Below are 18,482 nucleotides of genomic sequence, written 5' to 3'. Positions count from 1 at the left end.
ACTAGCTTAACGTATCTTTCAACTGCCTGTGTATGGCATGGCAAAGTATCTATACTCATAACAGGCTTGAAGTTATTGCTCACATACTGTTTTATCTCTTCATTAGTCACGTATCCACTACAAAGTCTTCTGAACAATGTCCTGACTTGATGACTTCTGATATCTCAAGCAAGTACAATTATTGGTGCTTGCTAAGAATACGCTTGTCAACTTTTGGATCTCACAATCAATAGGATTAAAATCAATAAGTGGTAGTCTTTCCACAATCAGGTAGGGCCTTTCCAATTGATCCAGAATATCCTATTGTGTTGGAAAAGGTGGTGGAATGGCAGTTCGTTGTAATGGAGAAGACAAATACTCCATTGTAGATGTATACCCACATGTATCTTTATTTGTGATTGCGCGCGCTTCGCTGGCATTCGTCACTTTTGCCTCGCCTCTCGGTAGTCTGCTGTTTTTGGCGAAGCTGCGCGACCGAATTCCACTTGAATATCAAAATTTATCTTATATGCTTGGATTTTAAATATATTATTGTAATTGAATTAAACTATACCATCTCTAAAAGTCGTATGATTAAATTGTACCAAACAGTCAAACTTTGAAATTTTGCAAAAACTACTAATTTTACTCAATTTGTATTATGTTGCGCGACCGGAAGATATGAAATAAATGTATAATAAGTGCATTTATATTGATTTTACATACTTTTAGTAGTTAATTCATGGTATAGGAACGCAATTAAAACCATCTGGCCTGTTAAAAAAATATATGAAAAATTAAGGTTTTTTACAATTTTTGCTAACTTCGATGGCATTGCGCGACCGGAAGACAAATTATTACAAAAATAATAATTAGTGCTTTTTTCAAGTATATACCAATGGCAACTTTTGCGCACTATAGCGATCTGAAATAAAAAAAAAGTTTTTTTCGAACCACCCTATTGCGCACCCATGATATTGTACGTCTCCCTATGCTTGTTTTTCCTTGGACCTTTCCCTGCATAATTAGTTGTTCTATCCTATTTCCTATATATCTCTCTCCCCTCCGTGTAATATGTCCGAGTTATTCCAATTTTCTTGTTTTTATCGTATTGTAGATTTCAATTTCCTTACTCATCCTTTTCAGAACCTCTTTGTTTGTGACATGTGCTGCCCACGATAATTTCAAAATTCTTCTATACACCCATTACACGAATGATTCCAGTTTTTTATTGATGTCGCATTAAAAGTTAAAGCTTCCATTCCATAAAACAAAGTCAAAAAATCGTAGCACCTCGCCAACCTAACTTTTAGCCCCCAATTTTAAATCTCATGTGCAAAGAACTCTTCTCAAAAATATATCCAAAACAGCTAAATTAAGAACGTATAAAACTGTAACAAGACCAATAGTTCCGTATGCCTCAGAAACCTGGACTATAACAAAACTGAGCGATCAGGATCAATGTTACAAATATGGAAAAGAAAAATACTCGGAAGGATATTTGCTGGAAAAATAAAAACAATCAGTGGACACGAAGAACAAACAAAAAGTTTAGAACGAAGGATTATATAAGGAGGAGGAATAAAATATACACAAAGATTTAGACTTGTTGGTTTGGGCATATCCAAAGAATGACCCAAGTTAGAATGCCAAATATCTTGTTAAGCGCTACAATATGTGATAAAAAGAGAAAAGGAAAGCCTAGTATGATCGAAGCGAAGATCGGTGGGATATGCGCATTTTATCAATGAAATTCGATATTTTTAAGACATTCCAGAAGCCGCTACAGATAAAATGTTTTAACAACCCATTAATCATTCAGAATTAGTGACGGATATTAGTACAGTCAGTTAAAATAATTAAGACGAGAACTGGACGATAATGATTTAATAGTGAAATTTAAATTTTTTTCTTTTTACAAAAAAGAAAGCTCATTACAGAACCCAATTAAAATTATTTTGCACATCACATTTGAAACATTATTTGGTTGAAAAATCTCATTTTTGTTGACAAAAGATATATTAATTTGTCTGGACTAAATTACAGTTCTGTTTATCTTAAAAGGGATATGTTACTATCAACATTCACACAGTGTTGCCAAACTGAATTTTGTTATTTTGAGTGTAAATTTTCCTAGCGATCTCCGAGGGTACAATACCTATATGTAGTCATGAAGTTAATGACGACCATGATGACGACCGACCTGGGGTATCTCAATGTAAGGAATTTGAAACAAAAGGCAAAGAACAAGTAGGAATGGAGGAAGCCATGAGCCTGATTGGTTCGAAGTGCTAATATATTATTATTATTATTATTATTACAGTAAAACCTCCGTTAACCGAAATAATTGGGGGGGAGGCCGTTTCGAATAACAAGAATTTCGGTTAAAAATAACATTGTTTTTTGTATTCTTCTTGTATCAAATTATATAGTATTCTTGGTCAGAGTTGGTTAAAAATACTATGAGGTGATTTCGTAATGTCTTTTGCGTTTATTAGTTGTATGAAAGCAGTGTTGACGATGTTGACAAATAAACATCGAATTGTTTCGGTTTTGCGATAAAAATTTACTTCTATTGGCGAAATTATTTAAACTGTCAGCCGTTTCGGTTAAACGATGTTTCGGTTAAAAAGGTTTCGGTTAACGGAGGTTTTACTGTATTATGTTTCGCATATATTGTAAAATGTTGTGGAAACGTACACTTCCCGTCATAAAAAACTGGTACACTTTTTTTTCCAATGTAAACCTGTGTTCAGACTGGATACAATCGTTCATGAATCACTTCGTTGTTGCCATTACAGATAACGGAATTGCACTAAATCTAAATACAAAAAAATGACGTTTAAAAGTGTATAAAGGCTTTAGATAGGTATTATTTTTATCACTACCAATTGACCATCATTGAAGAAACCTGGGAAAGCTTGGACGAAGATGAAAATTTATAACTAAAATTATTTCTCATTGCCCAGAAGATTACAAGAAGTGCTTAATAATATAATAATGGAGCTATGACAAAATATTAATATTTCAGCAGTTTCGATGTAATACATATATTTAAATTCCACACTTGTTCACTGTAAAAGTTATTCATATTGTATTAATTTCAAATCAATTTTTTTATTTTTTCCGTGTGTTTATTCTAGTATCCCACAACTCAATAGAATTTTGTATTTACAGTACAATTTACGAGAAACCAATCACGCTTCTCGATTTTAATTTAAACATAATAATTTAAAGTTATGTCTAGATTTATTAACTATCATTATTTTGGTATTGAAATATTTTCATAAATTATAATAAAACACGAATCAATGTATGGGTATTTAATTGAGATGACTGGCAACGTTGCCCTAGAAATTAGAATGACACATTTGACAAGATCAACTTACACAACTTGAAAAACGCGATTTTCGGTTATAAGAGTTGTAAGTACCAGTTTTTTTGACGCGAAGTGTACATCAAGAAAGAAATAAATATATCACGCGACATTGTATATCAAATAAAAATTGTTCTAGTTGTACACGATTAGCCAATAATTTCTATTGCGGCTGTGTTGCAAAAGAAGAAGTAACAGGTTGTCATAATCAATTAGACTTACTTAATATTCACTAACTAGCATAATCATTTAACAATAGTTTCTCCAACGCATCGGTGAGTCGGCACCAAAACTTATTTAAAATGCGTCATTTTTAACGAAATCGACTTCGACGAAAAAAAAACAAAGCCAATTAAAGTGTCCAACGATGCGCTTGAAAAACCATGGATTTTCTTTGTAGAAAACGTAAATAAATGCGTAATACGTTGGTATTAACCGCAAAAGCTTAAACGTACAATTTTTTGATTGAGAATAATAATAATAATAATTAGCGCGTCGACCCTAGTAGGCCCATGGCTTGATTGACCATTCTTCTCCATCCGATCTTGTCCATTGCCTTCATCCTCCAATAGGGCTTTTCATCGATTGTCATTTGTTTCGAGCTTCTGTCATGTGTCACATAATATTAATATGTCTACGTCATACGTCTTTGGTTTGTATCATTGGTATACACCAATAACGTATGATGTAGATATATTAATATTATGTGACACATGACAGAAGCTCGAAACAAATGACTGTGAATGAAAAGCCCTATTTGTGACGTTGAGTTTTTTTAGATCCTCTTCTACGTCCATTTCCAACCTTGTTCTGGATCGACCTCTTCTCTGACGTCCTTCTATTGTGCTTGACAGTTAGTCCAGGGCGCATCTGTTTTGAGATGGACGTTGAGAGGTGACTCAAATTTTTTTGCAGAAATTGCTTGAAAATAAATCAAATAATAATATTTGAGTTATCCTCCCTCTCAAAAAGGTCCGGAACATTGTTTAAATAATCAAAATGTCAAAAAATTAAGGAAAAATTCGATTTTTTTTTTCATTTTTTGATTATAACTGTAAAAGTATTCATTTCCGAGAAAAGTTTTACTGACATAAAAGTTGCGTAATTAAATTTCCTACAATATAGAATTGGTAAAAAAATTTAAAAATAGTCACCCTTGTTGCAAAATAGCAATAATTGCAAAAAAACAATACAAAAACAAGTATTCGCATTTTACGTTTTTCAACCATTTATGCTATACTTAGGACCTTCATATTTCACCCAGGAAAACTTTATGATACAGTAAAACAACACTGTACATTTTATTAAGATCGGTTCAATAGATTTTGCAAAATAAATTTTGCAATCCAGCTTTCGCAAAAAAAATTCATTTTTTTCAAAATGTTGCAGGACTGAAAATAAAGCAGATAGCAAGTTGAAGTTTTTTTTTCTTATAGAAGTGTACTGTACCTTTCATTTGCAATTTGCAAAATTAAAATCGATTAATTACCACGGCGTCAGGAAATTTTTTAAATAAACATTAATTTTTGGTGCTACGCGCAGGACAGCGGTGTTCGATTCACACAAGTTGATTTCCACCAAAATTTCTTCTAATCTTTATCTAATATATTATTTTCTTACTCTATATTTTGTTGTATTTTAATATTTTAATTCCACAAAAATCAAACTAATTTTATTATTGTTTGTGAAATATTGTTTAAACAATTGCATATGTATAAAAATTATAAACTTTTATTCTGTAAGTTAAAATATATAAACAATAAAGTTTTTGCTAATAAAAGTGTTATTTTAAAGGATAGAGTATGTGTTTTTATTTTGCAATAAACAAATTTATTTATTTATACCGAAATGTAATAAAAATTAAAATGTATCAATCATTATCAAAGGTCATTGGAATGCCCAATAAGAGCCAACTATCCGCTGTCCTGCCCGTAGCACCAATAATGAATGTTTATTTAAAAAAATTCCTGACGCCGTGGTAGTTAATCGATTTTAATTTTGCAAAATTGCAAATGAAAGGTACAGTACACTTCTATACGCAAAAAAAATTTCAACTTGTTAGCTGCTTTATTTTCAGTCCTGTAACATTTTTAAAAAATGAATTTTTTTTGCGAAAGCTGGATTGCAAAATTTATTTTGCAAAATCTATTAAACCGATCTTAATGAAATTTACAGTATTATTTTACTGTAGGTATCATATAATTTTTCTGGGTGAAATATGAAGGTCCTAAGTGTAGCATAAATGGTTGAAAAACGTAAAATGCGAATACTTGTTTTTGTATGTTTTTTTCGCAATTATTGCTATTTTACAACAAGGGTGATTATTTTTTAAATTCTTAACCAATTCTGTATTGTAGGAAATTTAATTACGCAACTTTTATGTCAGTACAACTTTTCACGGAAATGAATACTTTATAAGTTATAATCAAAAAACCAATAAAAAAATCGAATTTTGCCTTCATTTTTTGACATTTTGATTATTTAAACAATGTTCCGGACCTTTTTGAGAAGGAGGATAACTCAAATATTATTATTTGATTTATTTTAAAGCAATTTCTGCAAAAACATTTGAGTCACCTCTCAACGTCCAAATGTGCTAATATTTTTACAGATGAGCCCTGGTCTAAATAGAATTTTCGGTAATCTACCCTCTGGCATCCTCTGTATGTGTCTTAGCCATACTGCTACTATGCTGAGCTTCCCATGTTCCCATATAACTCCCTCATATCTTCATTTGTCCTTTCTTTGTCACATCTTTTTCTATCTCTCCAGGTGTCTTCATCAATGGTTCTTGTGTTTCGTGGTTTCCCTAACACATTACATTAGCAATTGCTGTTGCTGCACAGTAGATTCTTCTTCTTCTTCTTAGCCTTCTATCGTCCACGTTTGGACATAGGCCTCTCCCAACTCCTTCCATCGGTCTCTATCCTGAGCAACATATTTCCAATTCGTTCCGGCTACTCTTTTAATATCATCAACCCATCTCATCTGTGGTCTTCCTCTCGGTCGTTTACTTTGGTAAGGTCTCCAATGTTGTATCGTTGCATTCCAACGTTGGTCTTTTTGTCTAACAGTGTGGCCTGCGAAGCTCCATTTAAGTTTGGCAACTTTTGTTGTTATGTCCTCGACTTTTGTTTTTGATCTTACCCAGTCGTTCCTCCAGTAGATTAGCATGTGCAAATATCTTAATGTGTGGGCTTCTACCACATAATTGGGTAGGACTTCAGTGTTCACAATTTGTAACAGCGCCCCTAGTTTCTTACAAGAGTGTATTCGTGGTAGCAGTGGTCTGCTTAGTGGGTTTGTTCCATTAAACTCCTGTACTGCACGTACCATTTTGCTTACTAGGTTATCACGTAACTCGTTGTTTTCCTGCTCTATATTGTCAGGTTGAGTTTCTTGTATGGCAAGCTCAGGAATCTGCTCATGAACTTCAACAGGGACTTGATCTTCAATTACTACATCGTTATGAATCTCCCGTTCGACTTCGCTTCTGATAGTATTGCGTCTAGTCTCTGGGATAAGGTTGTTTCTTATAATTACCCGGTATTGGTATGATACTCGTTGCTCCGAATACTTGAATATCTGGGAACGTCCTGCAAAATGCGGCATACAGCTGTTGCCGGTGGCCGATTGTTTCTTGACCGAGGTTTGTCACCTTGTAGTAGAAGCGCAAAATGTTTTCATTAATGGACACAGTCCATTTCATGCGCTGCCTCGGTCGTCCCGCTTGAGTGAGCGCCGGCTGATGATCCAGCGCAGCACCTTCGGCGGGTGGAGCTCTTGTTGTTGTTTGGCTCGCTTGTGGTTGTGGTTGTGGTTGGGCTGTAGCTGATTGTATGACAGGGGCCACCGGGCCACCCTCCTCAACACCCTGCCACCGACGTCCCGCATGCTGTCACGTCCAGCGCCGGCTCCAGACGTGCCCTGGCGATCCCCAGGCAGCGATCCTAAACATAAATTATTATTCTCCATTCTCATGGGTGTGCATTTTATGCCTACTGCCAGGTGTCAGTTTTTGTTCCACGGCAAGTATCCCTGCTACTCTCTGGGTATTGGCGCTACGAATACCCAGAAAGCATCCCCCATTCGCAGGGGGCCGCGCCTGATAGAAGAACTGACAAAAAACTCCCACAGGCTGGATAATTAGCGCGTCGACCCTAGTAGGCCCAATGCTTGATTGACCATTCTTCTCCATCCGATCTTGCCCATTGCCTTCATCCTCCAATTTGTGACGTTGAGTTTTTTTAGATCCTCTTCTACGTCCATTTCCCACCTTGTTCTGGATCGACCTCTTCTCTGACATCCTTCTATTGTACTAGACAGTAGAATTTTCGGTAATCTACCCTCTGGCATCCTCTGTATGTGTCTTAGCCATCGTAATCGTTGGGTCCTTATTACTGCTAGTATGCTGAGCTCCCCATATAACTCCCTCATATCTTCATTTGTCGTTTCTTTGTCACATCTTTTTATATCTCTCCAGGTGTCTTCATCATTGAAAAAAAAATTTGTGATTTATGGTATACAGGAAGTTTATTTTCCTCGTGGATTTCTTCATCAATGGTTCCTGTGTTTCGTGGTTTCCCTAACACCTTGTATCCAAGACTTGGCTGGTCTTCCTCGTTTCCTTCTATTACTTGGATTATATTCCATAGCTCTTTTTGGCCATCTGTTGTCGTTCATCCGCTGCACGTGTCCCTACCATATTAACTGTCTAGTTTCTATTCTTTCCGAAGTTTTATGTATTTTATCTGTTTTTCTTCTAATTTCAGTATTAGGCATACGTTCTGCTCTTGATATATATGACAAGCTCTTCTCAGGTAGTCCATTTTAACCTTGTCAACTTTTTTCTTTCCTTTTGCTGTCATGTGCCTACATTCTGCTCCATATGTAAGAATGGGTTCTACAATTACTTTGTAGATTGTTACTTTAGTTTTCAAAGTATCTCTGTTTGACCAAAGTATCGAATTCAGAATTTGAACACTCTTCCTGCCTTGTTGCACTCTATAATCGATGTCTCGTTCCGGTGTTCATTTACTGCAGATAATACTTCCAAATATTTGTATTCGTAGCACCTTTTCATTTTTCTAATTTTCAAATCCGGGCCTTCGTCTTCACTGCCTATTCGCAATATTCTGTTTTGGACATATTCATACTCATTCCCCATCTTTCTTATTCATCTTTGAGCTTTCTAAGCATATAGTCTGCATTTTCATTTCATTGTATTTCGTTTTTGTCATTAATATATTATAGTTCTTTTTATGGCTTTTTCTTCTAATTCTTTAGTTACCCGTATCACTTCCTGTTATTGCTATATCATCAGCGAACGCCAGGCATTGATGTTTTGATTGAGAATAAGTCACTTAAATCTAAAACCACTTACACATATTCTAAATCAATTTTATAAGTAAGATCATGGCCCCAGCATAATCATCAACGTCCCCTTTTCTTCAAATTAATCTTTCAATTTGTTCTCATTGTCTTTCTTTTGTGTTTTATAATGAAGGCACTTTTTAACTTAACTAATAAATTGTTGCTGTGTTCCACTGTCGGCTGTTTCACTCTACGACAAGGTGGTCATATTTTTAACACCACCTTTAATTTTTTTCTTTAGGTGCTTTCTGTTTATACAGCAATATTAATTATAAAATAAAAATGTTTTTCCTAATTTCTACATATTAATGATCAATATTGACCATTTAACAGTACACATGCTACATCGGCAATAAAAAAACTGTAACAAAAGATTGTAAAATATACGACTGGACCCATTTAAAAATAAAATTTTTAAATCGCTGGTCCATGTACCGGGTGTCCCAATAAGAATGGCTCTCGGCCATATCTCAGGAACCGTTTATAGTAAAGCTTTGAGAAAAAAATATTTATAACAAAAGTTGCCTCAAGAAAAGCCTGGAAATTATTTTCAAATTGTAGGTCCACCGCTAGAGGGCGTAATTGAATATCAAAAATTAAAAAATCAAAATTTTACAAAATTTACCTAACAAAAGGGCACTGGAAATCCAATCATCGTATTCTTCATAAAATTCTGCGCATATTTGATTTCACAAGTTTAAGTCTACCTTTGCAAATAAGAGGTGGGGGTGAGTGGGAACCTTCTTATGAAAAAATGGCTGTAAGTCCGGTTCTGCTAAATCGAATTTTGCATACTTGGTCTTGTTGAAAACAGCTCTTTTTCGTCAATGTAATAGTCTTATTTTCGAAATAGCCTAATAAGTAATATGCCCGCTAGTAGGCGTTATTTAATTATTTTCGGAAATCTAGTTTTCTTTGGAGAATATTAAATACAAGTATGCATTTTTAATCCTGTATTACAAAATTGGTCCAAATTAGCAACATAATACCGAAAACCGCATGTCGATACCATTTTTCTAACTCAAGATATCTTAAGAAACGTGTAAATTTTAAACAACTGTTAATGTCACCGGTAACAAAGTTAAGGAAAAGTAGTGTGCTATGGAAAAAAACAAAGAAACATTTTCCAGATGTACGTGTATTTAATTAATTAAAATAACAATAAGACAAACAACGATATAAAATATAAAAAAGAAATAAAAGCAACTACTTACTTAGTGACGACCTAAATGTTCAAATTGTTGCCCATCATTTTCGATGCAAGCATTTACTCTTTCAAAAGTAGATTACAACAGTCTCAATTTTTGCTTTCGCAATGCTTTGAATGGCGTTTCGTATTCTCTAGATTCTAGATCATGTTTTCTCGAGTAGTGGGCCTAGCGGCAAAAACAAACTCTTTAATCCGTCCCCATAAATAAAAGTCTAAAACAGTTAAATCTGTTGCTATACAATCTACTCTTGAAAGAGTAAATGCTTGCATCGAAAATCATGGGCAACAATTTGAACATTTAGGCAGTCACTAAGACTAAGTAAGTAGTTGATTTTATTTCTTTGTTATATTTTATAGTGTTGTTTGTTTTATTGTTGTTTTAATTAATTATATACGTTTACATCTGGAAAATGTTTATTTGATTTTTCCATAGCACACTACGCGCATGCCGTATCCATTAGAGCTGTTATAGGGAGCACCAACGTAATGGATACGTGTTACATCATGCTAAGACTATATGGCGAGCACGCCACTGTGTTGCTTTTATTTGAATATTTAGATTAGACTACATCGGAGATGATAAACACCCTTGCTTATAATTTCACGGTGTCAGCGAAATGTTCATGGACAATGAAAGGTTTTAAGAAATAGTTTGTATTCATTACTTAATTCCTTCAGAGTTTCGTTACTTAATTCTCCAACGAACACACATCATTTTATACAGAATAAAAGTTACGTGTCTTAAGGCCTTAAGGTTTCCATACTATACGAGCGCACTGTACATCATATGCCATCTAACAAGAACAAGTCTTAAGTTTTAAAACTCGCAATAAATAAGAAATATGTCATGGATCGAATTTTTTGCACACAAGTCTATACTAGTGATGTAACGAATGTCATTTTTTTAACATTCGCGAATACGAATGCGAATATCTGCTACTGACATTCGCGAATGCGAATGCGAATGTCCAGTTTTTTTAATTTGTTTCTATTTTTGTAATGTTTCCTAAATTTTTAATGAAAAGTTAATTGATATTTAGTGTAAATCAATCTGAATCTTAAGCTTTATTACATAATACCAAATAATAAAAAAAAAGTGAAGGCTGATAATGTGATTATACAAGGTTAAGTTCTATCTATCTATTGCCCTTCATTTGTCCAAAGTTGAACGTAGGCCTCCCCCTTACTTTTCCTCTTTTCTCGGTTCAGTGCTAATGCTGTCGATCTGGTCGCTGCGTATCTCTTTAGGTCATTCGACCATCTCGTCTGTGGTCTACCCCTTCCTCTTTTGTAGTCGCAAGGTTTCCAGTGAGTTATCGCTTCATTCCATCTTCCGTCTCTTTGTCTGCTGTTGTGTCCTGCATATTTCCATTTGAGAGTAGCTGCATGTTTGAGGTTAAGTTACCTTTTCTTAATAAAATCATAAAATTATTTTTTTTCTGGTTTTCATATTCGCAAAACATTCGCACAAATTTCGCGAATGCGGATGCGAATGCGAACATGCAAAAACATGCGAATATTCGCGAATGCGAATGCGAATACGAATATTCGTTACATCACTAGTCTATACCTGATGGCTAGATCACTTTTTTTAATATTGCCATATTTTATATACCGATTATAATTGAATTAAGGTTACATAATGTATATTCAGTAAATTATAGTTTGAACTAGTTTGCTGTTTATATTATACACCAGTAATTTTTACGAAATTGCGCTGCCTAGATCTAAATAATAATCCCAGAAATATTTGAATTCTACTTTGTTATTATGGTACTGAATCTTTTTTGTTCTGGCATTAAATTAACCACTATACAGAGAGACAATTTGAAAATCCATTCCAGAAATCGTTTTTAAAAAATATATTTAACAATGTTTAATAGTAAGATTTAAATTGTCTTAATTTGTCGGATTCATGAAAAAATTCGTGGTGATTTTTTAAAAAAATTTCATAGCCCGGCTAGCTCAGTCGGTAGAGCATGAGACTCTTAATCTCAGGGTCGTGGGTTCGAGCCCCACGTTGGGCGAAACTTTTTTTATTTTTTTTAAGATGCCAAAGGGTTCTGTAGAATAGTTTCCGGTTTTTTTACTATGTTCTCCCATTTTATCCTCGAATTCTTCAACAATTTTATTATCCTTCTTTGCTTCTGTTACTAATATTTTTACCTGTTCTTTCATTTTTATAGTTATGTATTGTAATTATTCTCGTTTGTTTTTATTTTTCAGATATTGTTTCCATGCTTTTTCTTCACTCTTACTTGCTTTTTTATTTGTTCGTGCCAGTAAAGATAGTAAATATTATTAAAATGCCTTACGAAAATATCTTCAGAACAATTTCACAATAATAGTTAGGAAAAGACTGCTTCTTGTACATATTTTTTCAGTTATATATAAGTATGTAATACATCGCTAAGCTTTGGTATTAATGGAGGGGGTTTATGTGATTATTTTATTTTTAAATTAAATAAACATATTATTCAGCACAATTCAAAGATTCAATGTTCAAAAAAAATTTCAAGGCAAAATATTAAGAAATAAGCCAACAGTGGCAAATGGATTTTGCATTGGACATCAGAACTCATCATTGGACTTGGATCATGTGAAACAAAAAAATTCAAAAAGAATTTATTAGTTTATGAGTTTTTCGAGATGATGCTGTAGAGTTTTTTTCGTTTTAACGATTTTTGAGTATTTGGTATCACTAAAAATTCAAAATAACGAATATTTCTGTAAAAAATGGTGAAAATCAACATATTTATTATTGTTAAACAAAAAATAAGCATAAAACAAAAAATATCTCGACAGCGTTACCTCTCGAAATGTCTAAAAAAAATGTGAGCAAAATTTCAGGTGGATCTGTCAAGCAGTTTTTGAGTTTCAATGTCCAACGCCTTTAAAAAAAATAGTTTTGAGAAAAACGCGTTTAAAGTTTTAAGTCCTATTAAATCGTAAAGTGATGCACATCGGAGTATATTAAATATATGTACTCCGAATCACATATTTCAGAAACCCCGTAAGTAACATTTTAACGGAAATTTAGGTTATGGCGGGTATGGGTTGTAAAAGATGCATTTCATTCATGTAATTCAGAAACCTAGCCGTTGTTCGACTATTTAGTGTATTTAGACAATACTGTGTTTAACCGTGTAGGTACTGCAGAAATCCCGTAAGTACCGCATTTGAGGGGTTTCTATATCTACTACATGGAGTAAAACGTGAAATGTGCGCAGTGGCAAGACTCCTTGGAAAATACATATTTAATGTATTGTTATGCTCTATTATATCTATTTAATTAGATTGATTAGCAAATTCTTACTTCAATTAATTATTCAACTATTTTATTTATTGCCTATGTAAAAACAAAACTAAATTCAAAATAAATTTTCCAATCAATTTTATTCTCAGGGCTAATTTTGTATTGGATACAATACCTGTGATCTGTGGCTTCTAATATTTCTGATTGCTTACTTCTTCCAGGGTGGAAACAGGGAAATTGAAAACACTCAATATCATATAAATGGTTTTTTTGCTTAGCTTGGCTTATTTTATCAAATAAGCTGTGTACATGTGATTCAAAAAATATTAAATTTAAACTTTGTTGCAACAATCTCTTACTTAATAAATTAAATTCTAACTCTGATATCTCCTTGTTTTGACAAAAAAAATTATTTAATTAATTTATCATTTACTCATACAAAATTTAATAAAATTTACTTTTCTTCATTTGACTTGATTTCTCAAATTTTAAATGACTAACTGCGTAAAAAAAAATTTCAATAAACAAATAAACAAAATGGGTTTGATATAAACAAATTTTCTCCATTCCGACAAATGCTTTGACTAACCTTTTTGTTTCTTCACTCCCTCGTTCTCTGGATTGCTCCGCCCTTGATTCTCCCAACACGTACTCTCTGGATGTTGCGAAAAAGTCCCTCTCGTCAAGACTGCTTCCAAAAATCATACAGGATTTGCTCGAATTCTGTTACTCAGTTTGCTTGTTCGATATCTTGTGTAAAAAGATATTAATCAGCTACTCGTTCTAGACAAAACAAAGGAAGCTCCCTCGGACCAGGAAAAATTGACTCTTCAACCGGTCGACAATTTGGTTTCAACTTGATTCTGCTCGCAAAGGCTGATCACACACACTCTACACTGATTACTAAACTTTTAAAACAAAAAACTGGACTGCCTTCCACCGATGTTAATTATACAGTGCCCTCTCGTCTCTCGCCAAAATTCTGACTCCCTTCTACCTCATCTTTCCCACTCAATCCAAAACACGCCTCTCTCCAAACCTTTCATACCCATTTCTTCTGAACCAAATATTTTTTCACAGAACTTTACCAATTTGTCATATTTCAAGAGATATCATAATTAGTTCTTTCCTACTTTCTACTTTAACATCTAAAACTCATACAATGTGTATACCACATTAAAAGCCTTCCCGGAAAGGATCTTAAAACCGTCTTTGTTTTCGACCACGATGTCCACTTTCTAATCACCGCATTGTTTGTTCATGTTCGTCCATTTCGTCGAATCATTTATTTATCGTTTCACTTTTTCCCGAAACACTTGTTTAATAGCAAAATTAAATTTTAAACAAATTTGGTCATATACTGGGTGATGAAAAATTATGATTTCATGGTCGTTGATATAAATTTAATTTTTTTGAATTTCTTTACAAAAAAAAACAATTCTACAACAGTATGTAACTCAATAAACATCTTACTTTTTTGCAAGTAATACTTTTTATTTTAGCCTGTAATTCAGAAACCCCGTAAGTACAGCGACAAAATCTCTTTGTAAAATTGTCAAAAAAGAAAAAATTAATATTCAAAATGAAGAAAATCATTGTTAAACATTCATATGTACACAAACATCTCATTACAATTGTAATAAATAACAGTAGTTGATTGCAAATCAGTTTTTTGTCCACCACGAAAAATGATGTTCGGCGTACTTGTGGGGTTTCTGAAATACGTGATTCATTTGTGAATCGCGGAGTAATTTACAAATGAGATGGGAACAGCTGTTGAACGTTTCAACATGCTGTATTTCCGGTAATTTTACTCCGATCAATCTGAAATTTTCAAACCATACTCCCGCTGAAGTTTTGATGATAATCAAATACTGAACACTGGATCTTTTTAGAACATTTCACTGATCATTTCTTTTTTTCTTTCAGGAAAGAAACAAGGTGGAATTCGCAGCAACTCTTCCCTCTCCAGTCGAGAAGTAGAATTCCAGAATTGGAAGAGGCGAAAGAGCTACGATCCGATGAAGGCGGCTGCGGAAGGAAAGAAAAAGGAGCAGGCTAAAAGACAGAGCCTCGGGATTGGTCAGAATTCCATGACGCAATCGTACACCGAGGCCAACCACAGTCAGGACAGTTCACCATCACATTCTAGCTCGGTTCACAGATCACAGGTGAGTGATACTATTACATTTTTGTTAATTAAGATGGTAGCTGTTGATTGTATGACTGGTGTTGTAGATAATTATAAAAGCAGAGTTTACAGGATCTTCTATAAGTCACATTGGTATTGTAACGTTTTTACTTAATTTATCAATGACTTACCAAAAGTTTTTTGATAAGTTTTTGCCGAAAAAACAGACAGTCGAACATCCAAATCTAGTATTTTACAAAATAGTCCAGAAAGCCACTGCGCATCCGCTAGGAAAAATATTCTAATTCGGATTTTTTGCACAATCTTACTCAAAAAGGACTCCTTTTAACAAATTTGCATGTTGCCAGTACCAAAAGGTGGTCAAAAATTTTTTAAACTTTTTTTTTGTTTTTTCCTAAAATTATTTTTTTTTCATGGAAAAAAGTTTTTTTAGGTTTTTTGGATCATTCCAAACAGAAAAGGTCTTTGGTGACTTTTCTCTAAAAATTATAGTTTTTGACATATAAGCGATTAAAAATTGAAAAATTGCGAAATCGGCCATTTTTAACCCTCAAAAACTATGTGAAAAACTGAAAATTTGAATGTTGCCAAGGTAGGTAGATATTCTCTAAACATCGATTGATGAAATCCCGAAGAGTTTTTTGCAATACAATATTCACAACTCCTTTGTTTTTTAATTGCTAATCAAGCCTGCGCGATACTATTTTCCACCGTTGCATGTGTATTGTGTATACAGTATGGTGCAAATGAAAGGAATAAATTCGTTTTTTCGTAAACCGGCTACTTTAAGGAAAAATCCCGAAACAGGTCGATTTTTATTTTTAAGTTATGATATTGTGGCATATATGGTATAATAGTGACGTCATCCATCTGGACGTGATGACGTAATCGATGATTTTTTTAAATGAGCGTACGGGTCGTGTGCTAGCTCATTTGAAAGGTTCTTCAATTCTCTATTCAGTAATATAAACATCTACATAATTATTTATACAGATTGTCCAAAAAAAATTAATTAAATTAAATTATTTGACAAAAAAAGAAGAATGTATGTAATTTATTTAATTCAAAATACATTTTACTGCTTTCAAAAATCAGAAAACAAAGTTAATTTCACAAATAAACATTGCTTTTCGCTTAAATTCAATATTCAAACTTCCAAGAGGCAGGTGGCTGGCGGGAGCTGGCTTGAACACTGAATTTAATCGAAAAGCAATGTTTATTTGTGAAATAAACATTTTTTAGTTTTCGGGTAACAGTAAAATGTATTTTGAATTAAATAAATTACATACATTCTTCTTTGTTTTCAAATAATTTAATTAAAATTTTTTTTGGACACCCTGTATAAATAATTATGTAAATGTTTATATTACTGAATAGAGAATTGAAAAACCTTTCAAATGAGCTAGCACACGACCCCTATTCTTATTTAAAAAAATCATCGATTACGTCATCACGTCCAGATGGATGACGTCACTATTATACCATATATGCCACAATATCATAACTTAAAAATAAAAATCGACCTGTTTCGGGATTTTTCCTTAAAGTAGCCGGTTTACGAAAAAACGAATTTATTCCTTTCATTTGCACCATACTGTATACACATGCAACGGTGGAAAATAGTGTCGCGCAGGCTTGATTAGCAATTAAAAAACAAAGGAGTTGTGAATATTGTATTGCAAAAAACTCTTCGTTATTTCATCAATCGATGTTTAAAGAATATCTACCTACCTTGGCAATATTCAAATTTTCAGTTTTTCACATAGTTTTTGAGGCTTAAAAATGGCCGATTTCGCAATTTTTCAATTTTTAATCGCTTGTATGTCAAAAACTATCATTTTTAGAGAAAAGTCACTAAAGACCTTTTCTGTTTGGAATGATCAAAAAAACTTTTTTCCATGCAAAAAAAATAATTTAAGGAAGAAAACAAAAAAAAAACGTTTAAAAAATTTTGGACCACCTTTTCGTCCTGGCAACATGCAAATTTGTTAAAAGGAGTCCTTTTTGAGTAAGATTGTCCAAAAAATCCGAATTAGAATATTTTTCCTAGCGGATGCGCAGTGGCTTTCTGGACTAAAAAATCTGCGAAAACTTTCATGAGTTCTTTAGTCAATGTGGTGAGACCGCTCCCGTCTGAAAAAATTTCTGATTCGGTTTCTTTGTGGATTCCTATTCAAAAATGTCCCCTTTAAACAAATCTGAAGGGTGCCGGGCGGAATTTTTGGGCAGAAATTGTTTAAACAATTTTTTTAAACAAATACAAACGATTACGTTTTTTTGCTCTGGAGCATATATTTTTAGGTTTTTTGGGTCATTTTAAACAAGAAAGGTATCCTGTAATTTTTCTTAAAAATTGACAGTTTTCGAGTTATAGGCGATTTAAAATCTGAAAAATGCGAAAATACGCATTTTTGAGGCCTAAAAAGTCATATTTTAAATTAGTATTTTTGAGGTTGCCAGATACTTAAATTGAAGATTAAACATTCAGCTTCAAGATTCTAAAGAGTGGTTGCGTCTAACCTTAATTTATACCGTTGTTTTTTAATTGTTAAATATGCATGTCCATCCGATTTTTTTGCCGGTGCGGCGCGCTCTATTTCAAAAATCTCCTATTTTCCTCCGAAAATTATTTTTTCTAGATTCTTTGGAATATTCTAAATAAAATAAGTTTCTTGACATTTTTCTCAAAAATTAATGCAAAAAAACGCATTTTTTGGATTTTACATCGCTTATAACTTTAAAACTTTTAACTTTTGAGAAAAATGTCAAGAAACTTATTTTATTTAGAATATTCCAAAGAAACTAGAAAAAATATTTTTCGGAGGAAGATAGGAGATTTTTGAAATAGAGCTCGCCGCACCGGCAAAAAAATCGGATAAACACGCATATTTAACAATTAAAAAACAACGGTATAAATTAAGGTTAGACGCAATAACTCTTCAGAATCTTGAAGCTGAATGTCTAAACTTCAATTTAAGTATCTGGTAACCTCAAAAATACTAATTTAAATATGAGTTTTTAGGCCTCGAAAATGCGTATTTTCGCATTTTTCAGATTTTGAATCGCCTATAACTCGAAAACTATCAATTTTTGAGAAAATTTACAAGATATCTTTCTTGTTTAGAATTACCCACAA

At 33.2% G+C, this 18,482-nt stretch overlaps 1 protein-coding gene and 1 non-coding gene across 4 annotated transcripts in view; both read left to right on the top strand.

Moving 5' to 3' along the window:
* Positions 1-18,482, top strand: part of LOC126892894 (uncharacterized) — a 232,487-nt gene that overhangs the window by 120,604 nt on the left and 93,401 nt on the right. For all 3 annotated transcript variants that reach the window (XR_007701038.1, XR_007701039.1, XM_050662717.1), the window contains exon 2: positions 15,124-15,365. Coding sequence is in view for 1 of the 3 variants with exons in the window: in XM_050662717.1 (XP_050518674.1) it covers positions 15,124-15,365 (242 nt within the window). In the remaining 2 variants the exon portion in view is untranslated. The remainder of the gene's footprint in view (positions 1-15,123; positions 15,366-18,482) is intronic.
* Trnak-cuu (transfer RNA lysine (anticodon CUU)) lies at positions 11,893-11,965 on the top strand. Its single transcript has one exon. It is a non-coding gene; the product is annotated as a tRNA-Lys (tRNA).

This window comes from Diabrotica virgifera, chromosome 9 (assembly GCF_917563875.1).
Source record: "Diabrotica virgifera virgifera chromosome 9, PGI_DIABVI_V3a".
In the NCBI taxonomy this organism is placed as follows: Eukaryota; Metazoa; Arthropoda; class Insecta; order Coleoptera; family Chrysomelidae; genus Diabrotica; species Diabrotica virgifera.
The sequence above is the reverse complement of the archived record's forward strand: the minus strand, read 5'-3'. Positions and strand labels throughout refer to the sequence as shown.